At 41.3% G+C, this 12,500-nt stretch overlaps 3 protein-coding genes across 36 annotated transcripts in view; 1 reads left to right on the forward strand and 2 right to left on the reverse strand.

Annotated features, from left to right (window-relative positions):
- The window catches only part of LOC122252260 (uncharacterized), a 12,787-nt gene extending 11,512 nt beyond the window's left edge, over positions 1–1,275 (forward strand). The window contains exon 11 of the mRNA XM_086538867.1: positions 1–1,275. This exon is cut by the window's left edge and continues 61 nt beyond it. Within this exon, the coding sequence (XP_086394993.1) occupies positions 1–1,135 (1,135 nt within the window). The 3' untranslated portion in view covers positions 1,136–1,275.
- Positions 1,276–2,567: 1,292 nt separating this feature from the next.
- On the reverse strand, positions 2,568–11,917 carry LOC147471510 (uncharacterized; the record flags this gene model as incomplete). The annotated part of the gene is made up of 1 exon (XM_086539389.1): positions 2,568–11,917. A coding segment is annotated over one exon (5,355 nt), but the record flags the coding sequence as incomplete, so codon positions are not given.
- Positions 2,568–12,500, reverse strand: part of LOC122252270 (uncharacterized) — a 347,686-nt gene continuing 337,753 nt past the window's right edge. For all 34 annotated transcript variants that reach the window (XM_043014777.2, XM_043014814.2, XM_043014867.2 and 31 more), the window contains 2 exons: positions 11,923–12,500; positions 2,568–6,348 (listed from right to left, as the gene is read on the reverse strand). The exon at positions 11,923–12,500 is cut by the window's right edge and continues 130 nt beyond it. In XM_043014777.2, the coding sequence (XP_042870711.1) occupies positions 5,696–6,348; positions 11,923–12,500 (1,231 nt within the window). In that variant the 3' untranslated portion in view covers positions 2,568–5,695. The remainder of the gene's footprint in view (positions 6,349–11,922) is intronic.

The raw sequence follows: 12,500 nt of genomic DNA on the forward strand, positions 1-12,500 counted from the left end.
TGAAGATGAGGATTTCGGTTCGGTCCCGTATTTTGACAGTCTCGACAACTCTAAAGAAGTAAAGCACATTGAAGATCCAGTTAAAGAATGTCTCGTCCTTGGATTAGACCATTTAAGAAAGAGTGTTGATAAGGATTTTGTGGATTTGGAAAGAAAAGAGGAAACAGATTTGTTACTTGAGGAGACTGTTAGACCAGGAGCTAGAGTCGACATGGCTTGCGATAACCAGTCTGATCTCTTAATGGAAAGGACGGAATTGTTGTATAAACAATTATATAAGAATAATTACAATATTTTCCCATGTACTAAACCTGTTTCAGAAAATGAATCACTGTATAAATTTGTAAATAATAGTCAAGAAATTACTTTGATATTCCCAAGAAGACTCAAGCATCATGATGTGTCTAGCAACTCGAGGGTAGATATTCCAGAAAATAAAAGACGACTAGATTCCTTGAGAACGAGTAGTGAAAGGAGAGGTAACAGTGATTGCATGTCGACAAAAACCACGTCAGACAGAGGGACAAAAGCATCTCCTCAAACTACAGTGTTTAATCAGTACAGTGACATTGACAAAATAAAAATTGAACCGGAAACACGGATTATTCAGACAAGGTCGGACAGGAAGACTCGTTTCACCTTCTTTTCCAAGATGCTCGCCGAAATATCAGACTATGATGATGATGACGACGATGACGATATTGATATAAAAAGCACATCAGCTGCTTCAACATTCGACAGACCTAAGAGACAGTCTCGTGAAAGAAGTCGTTTTAGTCCACCCCAGACAGAAAGGAGAAAGCGAGGAAGGCCACAGAAAAAGCATTCCAGTTCAAAGTCGGTGCTATTAAATCCCACAGATGTACCCGAAGCAACTGAATCCAAGAACAAGGAATCTCAAGTGAATATGAAACACATAAAACTCGAGAAATACGAAGCATTGCCTCGTAAAGAAGTCTCACCAAACAGATACTTAAATCCTGAGATACCAGATGATCTTGTGGAAGAAAATGTAGAGTTTGAAAGATCCAATGAAAAGATAATACACACTTTAAAGACTATGCATACAGAACAGAATGATGTAATTTCACAGATGCGAGGCATTTTCAAAAATTTAAGAGAAAAATTGGCATAAGAGGATATGCTTGTGTCAAGTATTATGTTTATATAGTTGTATAAGGAATTCTTATAATCACCAAATAATCAGGAAAAATATTTTGTTTATCACTGATATATTGATGCTATGTTAGCATTTGTTGTTGATATAAACTTATTCTACGGCATGTGCTGGCTGTATACATGAAAAATAAATGGCATTCCAAAAAAATTAAGCAAATGTTTATTTGCCTGAAATAGTATCATTTGAGTATCCAGTATGTATATATATATATATATATATATATATATATATATATATATATATATATATATATATATATATAGACACATATACTTATAAACACAAGGTACTTGTTAAGTATATACATATATGTATGTATATACTGAACACACAGTATATTTCATGATATATAATATATATATACATATATGTATGCATATACTTAACACACACAGTATATTTCATGACTCATGAAAGAGTGCTTGGAATCTTGGAATAAGAACACAATATAACCATATATACCACCAATACTGTTAGATTAACGTGGTCATCCACACAAATGGGATTAAATGAAATGTACCAATTATTGCATCTGCTAAGAAGGTGGATCCAAAACTATAGGTGGTGCCTCTAGCTGTACTTGTGAAAAAAAAAAAATAATAATAATTGATTGAAAGGGGATCCTGTACTAACTTTGATCACATTTTTGGTGAACACTGCCACTAGAGACATTGCCAGTAATTTTTTTTAACCTTTTTCAAAGTGGCTGCAGTAGCATGTACTTCTCTGTATACAAATTCGAAAATGGAAGACAATTTCAAAGCCTAAAAGTACTGGGGGTGCTCGCCCACTCTGATTAAGACTTATAATTAGCAAATAGTAGTTTCATAATTACTCTTGTAACTGAAATTACTTAGCTTGATGAGTACTGTATTTATTGGCTATTCCTGAGGAAATAATCTATGGAAAAATGTAGATCTCATTATTATTATTCACAAGTAGGTCTGATAAAGTATAGACAGTTATTTATCAATAAAGGTAAAACAACTACATTCAGTTTTTTTTAGAAGGAAAGATCAAACATTTGAAATGATGAGGGTTCAAAGCACTGCCAGTTCCAGTTCACTACCAGAAAACTGTCGAGACACCCCCTTGTCAGAGATATTCCATACTAAGCATTGACATCTTCCAAAGAGTGAAAAATACAAATAAACAAGCATCTCATATTGAGATACATGTTACAATCTTGTAACATGCATCTTACTTTAGTGGTGGCAAGATTAAATTTCCAAATATTTAGTATAAACTTGTTATAGCTTTATGCCGTAGCTTTACTTCTTCATTATTATTTTATGCCTTCAACTTTTTTTCAGTATACTTGTGAAATATTCATAAACCTGGAAGTCAAAAATCAAAATCACGTAGAGGGACAAAGAGAAACAAAAGGTCTGAAGCTGTACATTTAATGTAAGGTCTGTGCTATGGGTACATACAGTAAGGTCAGATTCACAACTTAAGGGTCCCGCCATGACGTTGCTCATCTCCCAACTCGTCAGATTTGGCCATAGATTCCCAAATCATATATGAGAGAACAGAAACTGATTCATCTTTCCAAAGTATCAAACTTAAATGTAAAATAGAAGCATGGGATAGGTTCCTATAAATGATAAAGCCCTTAAAGACCAAATTCACATGGGATATTGAATAGATCTTACAAGTGCACACCACAAGTGCAGATTTCAATCAGTGTTCAAGAAGCTTAATTATTCACTGTCCTCATATATGGCAAGGGAATAAAAGTCCTAAATTCCATACATCTTGCTGCATTGTCAATAGAAATGAGTCTGGGGGGTAAGCAGGATCTGACGCTGACACCTGCAACTTATGCGAGAATTTTGACTAGAAGCGTAAACGGCGTCGTGTGATGGAGAATGGTGACGCCCCATGGTGACAGCCAGATTTGACCCTTATGTGAGCTTCAGTAAGGTTCAAGTCCCTTATTAGCAATGGAATATAAACCCTATCCAAGCATTAACAAGGCTCCAATGGGGGAAAAGCAGTAATTATCCTTTTTTTTTTCTTCATTTTCCTTTCAAGGGGAGAAAACAAATGCCAAGTTGTATGTAATTGGGTTTCCATAAAGTAATTGTTGTTACTCGATTAAAAGTATCACAAAACTTTGCCGAAACTACAAGTAAGGACGGGAACTAAATTTGTTGCCTAAAGTGTGAATTTTGAGTCAGAGTTGGGATTTCTGCTAAGCTGATAGCCCTTCACCATCACAGGATGCGGGACCTACCAAAATCACAGCTAGGATCTGGGATCAGCAATTTTGAAAATGTTGGCACTTAATCTATTCATGTTAATGTCTTAAGAGAGTTTCTTTCGAAAAAAAAAAAAAATTTGCAAGGAACTCAATCCCCAAATCAAAATTGCTGACCCTTACAATGGATTTTTATTTCATTCTTTACATACTCAAGAGAAATGAAAATTAAATTACCTAAAAAATATATAAAACTCCTTAATGCTTGATGGAATGTGTTGCAGTCAAGAACATGACAAATGAACTACAAAACAATACAAAAATAAGCTGTTACATTGAAGTGACGAAAGAAACACTATGTATCACCATGGGACATAAACAATAATGGTGAAATTTGCCAGAGACCGAGACCAATCTGCCCAGTATAATAATTAGCCAACACTATACTAATTATAACAATATAAATAGCTTTACCATTCAAAACTATATAATCAAACCCTTGGCAGTTTTCAGTAGAGGAACAACTCAGGAGTATACACTTCACGCCATAAAAATTGAATCATTTGTAACTTTCATCTTTGGTATAAATTTGAAGATAAAGAAATTTCTTTAAACATTTTTTTTTCCCGAAAAACCATCAATTACACATCGACAGAATATAATACAGTGTTAATCAAGGTTTAGTGAATTAGATTATCAATAATGCACCTTTCAAAGATTTCCTCATGTTCGACAACTCTAAAGATTCCTGCTAAAGTCTCGCATATCAGGACCACTGTACTCCAGGCTTCTAGGATTCACACTTTCAAAAATCCTACAAAGTTTATCTTTATAATCTTTCAGAGTACTAAAAGCTTGATTCTAGACTTGCGGATGCCAAGTGTTCCCCTGTATAGGCATTAGTATTAAGGCCAGGATGACGTGCCAAGTTTGACCCAAGTTCCTTCTAGTACTTCATCTAAAGTTATAGTTATATATCCCTAGGACACAGACAGTGCTCAGAGCAGAAATAGCACCCTAGGACACGACATCACGTTCTACCTAGGAGAGACTTCAAGCCCTAGGATACACTTCACGACCTAGGTTAAGACTTCATGACCTAGGATAGAGTTAGCCTCTTAATCATTTTGGCAGAGTTTTACCCTAAGAAGACAACTTTCATATCCATACATACAACTTTAAATCCCTTTGTTAAATAAATAACATAAACTGATAACACAGTTTAAAACCATGCCAATGTAAATTTGCATATATATATATACACACCCATTATACCCAATATTCCTATCATATAGAGTTCACATCTAAAATCAATGTTTTGTTACACTGCTTCTAGATATGTAAAGTGTAAATACAATTTTTTTTAACTTTAATATTCCCTAACATAATATATGTTCAATCAAACAATATCTATCATTTCAGCCACACAGTTTACTCTGAAGTTCCAGAATATAGTACTCACAGCTGATATCAATTTGTTAAACTTTCAGAGAATACCCATAATTACCTCAAAGTTTAAGACAAGTTCATCCAAAATGTAAATCAGCATCTTTTTAAAAGTTCTACACAAGTGTGTTACATCATCAGTATATTTCACTTCTTTCAACAAATATGACACTAACCTACACTCCAAAACTTCACACTCTGGGAGTTCTGGCAGTGTTCCAGTTCTCTGAGATATTGTAATATGAGTCACCACAAAGATGACAAGTTGAATGGTTGTAACAAGATAAATTATCTGAATCTCTGGTCACACTTGGCATTCCCTACAAACACCATGACTCTGGCTTGCCTTTCATTCTCACATTTTCAATAAAAGCTAAACATATAGAAACTAAAATGGACCTTATCGGTCATATTATAAACAATCTCACATTCTTAGCCTACTAGCAAGTGCTTCGTATAAGAAAAACCCACAGGAAATACTATACTGCGTAGCCTTGAGTGAAGTCCAGAAAGAGTTAAATAGCATCTATGACAACTAACAAAAATAGTATGAGTATTGCGATTAAACATCTGGCTGAATTGATGGCCTGTGGGTTTTCTCAACATCTCATATACCGCAGATGTGCTGTTGACCAAGGACCCAGCATGAATGTGGGGTCACTGACATTGGCATAAATTTTCTACATCATCAAAATCTGCATGGAAATGGTTATTAACAGCTCATCCTTTGGCTTATTAGAAATATCCATGAAGATGCACCAAAAAATTAGTTATTGTTACCTATAAATTTAGTAACTGTTCACATAGCAAACTGTCTTCATAGATATCTCACTTGAAATTGGAACATGGCTATTGGATTTGGGCACCTAGACTTTGCTGGGAGGATCTTTATCTTTTGCGCCCCCCCAGAAGGAATCGAAACGGGCACGGGCCTTGTCTAGTGCATCAGTTACCGTCCTACCGGAAGACGGGGAGACAAGGGAAGGGGGCTTAGACTCCTGTGCTGCACCTACACTCTGTGGCTGTGGGTAGTAAGGGGCATCTGGGGCCTCCAATACACGGTAGGGGGAGCCCTTGGGCTTGGCCGGGGGTTCGAGAGGAGCTTCAAGTACCCTGTAAGGAGAAGGCTTAACAGGGGGCTCAGGCTTTGTGGGAGACTGCTCAGGAACATCCTTAACCTCAGAGGGACCTCCTGGGGCTTCTAATACACGGTAACCAGCACTCTTTGGCTGCTGGGGTTCAACCGGAGCTTCAAGTACCTTGTATGAACCAGTCTTGGGGGAGTTGGTGGTACCTACAGATGGCTTGTCAAACATGAAGGAAGGATCGTCGAGGCACCTAAGGTTAGTGCCGGGGACACTGCGGACACCAACAGGCTTTGATTCAGCTGAACTGGCATCCTTTGCAGGTTCAGAGGGAAGGGGCACCTCAGGCTTGGTAGGAGATGGTGTACCTGAGCTCTTGCCATTCATGCCATTGAGGGAGCCAAACATGGACATTGTCATAGGATCAACCGCACCTGCAAGAACCACCACCCATGCAGTCAGGAACAGATCGTTATGAGTGCAAAAAAGGAACTTGTGAGGATCATATGGATTCTGAAGAATAAAAAAGTTAATTATTACCCAGTCAAAAGAAAATTCCAGGAAATGGGCTAAAAGAGTGCAAACTACACCGCTGGTGCAAAAAAATTTAGGAAGGAAGAGCTAGAGCGTTTTTCCTCATAAGACCTCTTACTGAAAGGAGAAATCAGTGTTCTGGGAGTTCATGCCATTAAAGGGCTGAGAGCTTCTTAGGGTTTCTGAAGCTGTCCCATTGACAGGAAAAAGGGTGTCAGAAGGTTGTGAAGGGAAGTTAAAGATGTTAGTGTCAGATTCATTATTTTCTAGGAAAGGGTTATTATCACTGTTAAAGCTATTGTTAAAAGGGTTGTTAGCAATGGACTTTCCTCCATTAGTCTGGTATTCAATGTTTATTGGGGAAGAACCAATAAGGTCACTGGAACTCTTAACACTTATACTCTCTGCCATAAATGGTCTTATTTCAGATGGTGAAGACTCCTCATAAAAATGTGACGAATTATCAAATGCAGAGGTTTCCTGATGGAGTGAAATATCTGTACTGTTTGAGTTATCCTTTTTAGAATCTCCACTAAAGAAATCATCACCTGAAACAAAAGAGGTATTATTATCGGGCAGAGGGGACAGAGAGGGCTCTACTGTGTTATTGGTACTAATTCTGTCACTTCTGCTGTGATGGTCAGTCTCATAGTTTGGCTCCATCTCAAACATAATGGAATCAGACATAGTCTCTGTAAAGAAAGGCTTATTATGAGCAGCTGAATCTGCCAAGGAGATGGATGGATTTTCAAATACGTATTCACTATTAGTAGATGGGGGTACACTGTCATCATGTGTCTTAGTCATGAGGTGTGGAGAGCCTGTCCTACCATCATCCTTATCAGCATCCACCCACTGAGAACTATTAGGTGAGTTATCAGAAACTGCAAAGTAATTATCACTTTCAGTTTCCTGTGGAACCATGTCTTCTGAGCTAGCATCAGAGTCAAGCTCTCCTGCAGGTATCCTTGTCTGAGGGAATGTGAGGTCATTATTACCATCAAAATTACTCAGGACTTCAACTGATTCTACGTCAGATTCAATCTCCTTCTCAACTTTTGTTTCATGATTATTCAAAAAACTGTCATAAGCTTCCTTTGATGATGTGGAAGAGGACAATCTTGAACGAGGAGGCGTATCCTGCAAATGAGCTGATTCTGAAATTTGTTCAAACTCAGAAGTGTCTGTTAGATGGAAGCTTGCCAAGGGAAATGCCTCATTATAAGCACCAGAATGAATTTGAGCATGAATTGACTCAACCTCTGCCACATTTCCCTTGTCAGTATTCTCTGTTTCTTGCTCATTTACAATGTGGTCATATGTGACCCGAGTTGAGGATGAGGATGAAGATGAAGATGAGGAAGAAGATGAGGATGAAGATGAAGAGGAGGATGTAGATGAAGATCTCGATCGAGGTGAAGTCTTTCGGGCCTCGTCCAGATAATATGCAGATTTAGACTCAAAGTTAGAAAAGCTATCATTTTCCTCCATTATGGTACTCATCTCTCTCTTATATTCATCCGTCAGTGAACTATGCCCCGAAGCATTGCTTTCTGCTTCGCGCTCCAACAGGTGCTTATTGTATGAGTTTGCAGAAAGATCAGTTTGAATAAAGGGAGTGGTGTCATCTGTTGCAAAAGACGATGCTTCTGACGGACTTTCGGGAATCACCTGCATTGGAGATCCCATAAAACTGTCTGGTGTGGTCTCAAAAACGGAAAAATTCTGAGCAGATCTTTCCAGCTCCTCCTCAAAGACAGACTTAATTGGAATGTGCATTTCATTCTCATTCTCAGAAACAGCTGATTTGGTGAGGTTTTCATGTGCATTTTCCAAATCAGACATACTGTCCTTTTTGAGGGATATTTCTGAAACTTGTGTTTCTAGTTTATGTTCCTCTGGTTCTAGAGAACTCTGGGAATCATTTGCATCCCCATTGGGAGAGTCTTCAACAATGGCTGATGCAACAGGCACCGTTTCCTTCCCTACATACAAAGATGCTGATTCGTCTAAGTTATCTCTCTGAATATGAGATTCCATCACAAACGAGTACGTTGCACCAATAACTGGAGATTCTGCAATATCATCCTTTAATGAAAAAGAGGTGTGTTCACTGACATCTGTAAGGTCTTTGTTCTCATCCATGAGAGCAGAAGTTTCATCATTTTCAGAGAGAACTTCAAAAGACTCACCTTTTGTAAGTCTCTCTGATGGGTGAATATCCGCAAAAGTCTCAAGATCGCCATTAGAATGAATACCATAATCCATAGCAATTTCTGACTTGCCCGATGAAAGTTCTGCAGTCTCTTTCATGCTAGCAGTGTTGCTGTTAGCATCAAGGTCAGTCTTAATAATCATTGATTCTAATGAGCTTTCAGTCTGGGATATTATGTCTAATTCATCCCCAGAATCTAAAGCATCTTTTACATTCTTTTCCAAATCCATTTGAGAATGTGACTTTTCAATAGTATCTTCAACATCTAGAACTTCAGAGTTTTCTTTAATTTCAGGCTCTACTTCATGAATATCTGAAGGTTCCATGGGCATATCTGAGTTCTCTGTGGACAGTGAAAGAGCTTCATTGTCATCTCTCTGACTCATAATTGAAGATTCAGTAACAGACTCTGCATCAAATTTTGAAACAGGTTCTTGCAAATCAGCTTCTAACTCAGTGTCACGTAAAGAGAGTGCGTCCTCCTCTGCCGATCCAAGAACTGAAGCTCCTGCAAGTTCTGATGTTTTCTGAGCTGTAACATTATCACTAAACATCACCTCTGAGTGGAGAGACCTTTGCATATCAGTGTCATCATTGTTGGAAGACGAAAATTTAACATCAACCCCATGGTCATGAGGAAGTGTCTCAGAGAGTACATTATCATCATGGAAAGAGTGTGTATAAGAGGAATCATCTTTATGGAGAGATACCGCATGCACATCTTCAGAATAAGATTTTAGTTCAATATCCTTAGGTGTAGGTGGTGGAGAGCTTACGTCAGAATCATTCTCATGCAAAAATGAAGGAGCATTAAAGATGGAGTCACTTTCATGCAGAGAAGTGGGAGAGTTAAAGATAAATTCATTTTCATGTGATGATGATGGTGATGGATTCATGTTTCTTGTGGGTGAAAGTGATCTGTTGTGAGAGTCATCACCCTGGGGAAGGGTCAGAGGGTGTCCCTTCAGGTTCTTTGTGGGGAAGGTAAAGAGGGTCTGGTTGTCCTGTTGAGATGGGGATTTTAGCTGGTCTTGCTCTGGGAGGACTGAGGAGATGAGTTCATGCTGGAAAGTTGGAGAGGCTGCACTGCCATGCCCAGAGGATGAGGCATCATGCTCAGGGGATGGGGAAGGCACATCATGAGTGAAGGAAGGGGAGGGCACACCATAACTTGGGGAAGGAGAGGCTACATCATGAGTGGGAGATGGTGAAGGCACATCACTAAGGGGTGAGGGAGGGGACACATGGGTAGGTAAAGGAGAGGGCACATCACAGATAGGTGATGAAGGCACATCATTGATTGATGATAATGAAGGCACATTATGAACAGCTGATAGATATGAAGGTGAAGGAGGGGCCATGGAGGAGTCATGAGTAGGTGAAAGAGAAGACATATGGGTAGGTGAAGATGATACATCATCAACAGATGGAGAGGCCATAACAGGGGCAGATGAGAGGAGGGCCAAGCCAGTGGTAGGTGAAATGGGGACCACTTCAGGGGTAGGTGAAAGTGAGTCCATATCAGGGGCAGGTGAAATCGAAGCCACATCAGGGGTAGGTGACAGACGAGCCATGTCAGATGGGAGGGAGGTTATACTAGGAACAGGTGAAATAGGGGCAGCCTCAGGGGCAGGGGAAAGAGAGGCCATGTCAGGGACAGGTGAAATAGGGGCAGCCTCTGGGGCAGGGGAAAGAGAGGCCATGTCAGGGACAGGTGAAATAGGGGCAGCCTCAGGGGCAGGGGAAAGAGAGGCCATGTCAGGGACAGGTGAAATAGGGGCAGCCTCAGGGGCAGGGGAAAGAGAGGCCATGTCAGGGACAGGTGAAATAGGGGCAGCCTCTGGGGCAGGTGAAAGAGAGGCCATGTCAGGGACAGGTGAAATAGGGGCAGCCTCAGGGGCAGGTGAAAGAGAGGCCATGTCAGGGACAGGTGAAATAGGGGCAACCTCAGGGACAGGTGAAATAGGGGCAGCCTCTGGGGCAGGTGAGAGAGAGGCCATGTCAGGGACAGGTGAAATAGGGGCAGGGGAAAGAGAAGCCATGTCAGGGACAGGTGAAATAGGGGCAGCCTCAGGGGCAAGTGAAAGAGATGCCATGTCAGGGACAGGTGAAATAGGGGCAGGTGAAAGAGAGGCCATATCAGGGACGGGTGAAATAGGGGCAGGTGAAAGAGAGGCCATATCAGGGACAGGTGAAATAGGGGCAGCCTCAGGGGCAGGTGAAAGAGAGGCCATGTCAGGGACAGGTGAAATAGAAGCCATGTCAGGGACAGGTGAAATAGGGGCAGCCTCAGGGGCAAGTGAAAGAGATGCCATGTCAGGGACAGGTGAAAGAGAGGCCATATCAGGGATGGGTGAAATAGGGGCAGCCTCAGGGGCAGGTGAAAGAGAGGCCATGTCAGGGACAGGTGAAAGAGGGGCAGCCTCAGGGGCAGGTGAAAGAGAGGCCATATCAGGGACAGGTGAAATAGGGGCAGCCTCAGGGGCAAGTGAAAGAGATGCCATGTCAGGGACAGGTGAAAGAGGGGCAGCCTCAGGGGCAGGTGAAAGAGAGGCCATATCAGGGATGGGTGAAATAGGGGCAGCCTCAGGGGCAGGTGATAGAGAGGCCATATCAGGGACGGGTGAAATAGGGGCAGCTTCAGGGGCAGGTGAAAGAGAGGTCATATCAAGGGCAGATGAGAGAAGGGCCACATCAGGTGTAGGTGATGGAGAGGCCATATCACGGGTAGGTGAAGAAGGCACATCATGGGTAGGTGACAGAGAGGGTTCATCATGGGTAGTTGTTGGTAAAGGCACATCACTGGTAAGTGAGGATGGGGCCACATCACTGGTAGGTGAGGGAGAGGGCACATCATCAGGGACAGGTGATGGTGAAGGCACATCATTAAAAGGTGAAGCAGGGGCCACATCAATGGTAGGGGAAGCCATAGGCACATCATCATTGACAGGTGAGGGGGAGGGGACATCACGAGTGGACAACGAAGAGTGTACATCAAGTTGATATGATGATGAAGACATTTCTAATTTGTCTACAGGGCTACTATCATGCACAGGTGAGCAGGCAGTAGGTACACTTTTGTCTAAGAGAGCTTCAGAAGATCTATAAGAGTAATTTTCTAACACTGGAATTTCAGATGGAATGGAAGAACTGTACTGATAGGGAGACGTAGTTCCATCTAGAAAGTCATAGGAAGTGACAACAAGGGAAGATCCTTCATCAGAAAGAGAGTTATGAGAGCCATTCCAAGAAAAAATACCTGAAGCAGGAAGAACGTCTTCCACAGGGGAAGCCTGTTTAGGTGCAGTTGGACTTGGTGGTGCCTGCTGATGCTGGGCCAGTGGTGTAGGCTGCGGCTGCTGGAGGGGCTGAGGCTCTGACTTCTTTGGCTCAGGGGTCTGTTCCTTCTTCATAGGCTCAAAGGCTTTGATATCAGTGAGCTGTGGTTCTGACTTTTCCTTTTCAAATGTCTGTGGCAACTTAGCTTCAGCTGGTTTTGGCTCTGGTGCCTTTGGTTCTACAGGCTTTGTGTCAGGTGCCTTGACATCGACTGGCTTAGTCTCTGGGACTTTGGTCTCAGCTGGCTTCACCTCAGCTGAAACAGGCTCTGGTGCCTTGGTTTCAGTGGGTTTTGGTTCTGGGACCTTGGCTTCAGTGGGCTTCGTTTCTGGCTTCACTTCTGGGGTCTTGGTCTCTACGGGTTTGGGTTCGGCGTGCTTGATGATTTCGGTTGGTTTTGCCTCTTGCTTCTTCTCAATTGGCTTTTCTTCAGTCTTAGGATCTACGGTTGTGGCAGTGGTGGGCTTGAAGGGCTCCTGAGAGTGGGACTTGGCTTCA

The sequence above is a fragment of the Penaeus japonicus genome, unplaced genomic scaffold, assembly GCF_977035675.1.
Source record: "Penaeus japonicus unplaced genomic scaffold, GWHDUDI00000001_assembly GWHDUDI00000008, whole genome shotgun sequence".
Classification (NCBI taxonomy): domain Eukaryota; kingdom Metazoa; phylum Arthropoda; class Malacostraca; order Decapoda; family Penaeidae; genus Penaeus; species Penaeus japonicus.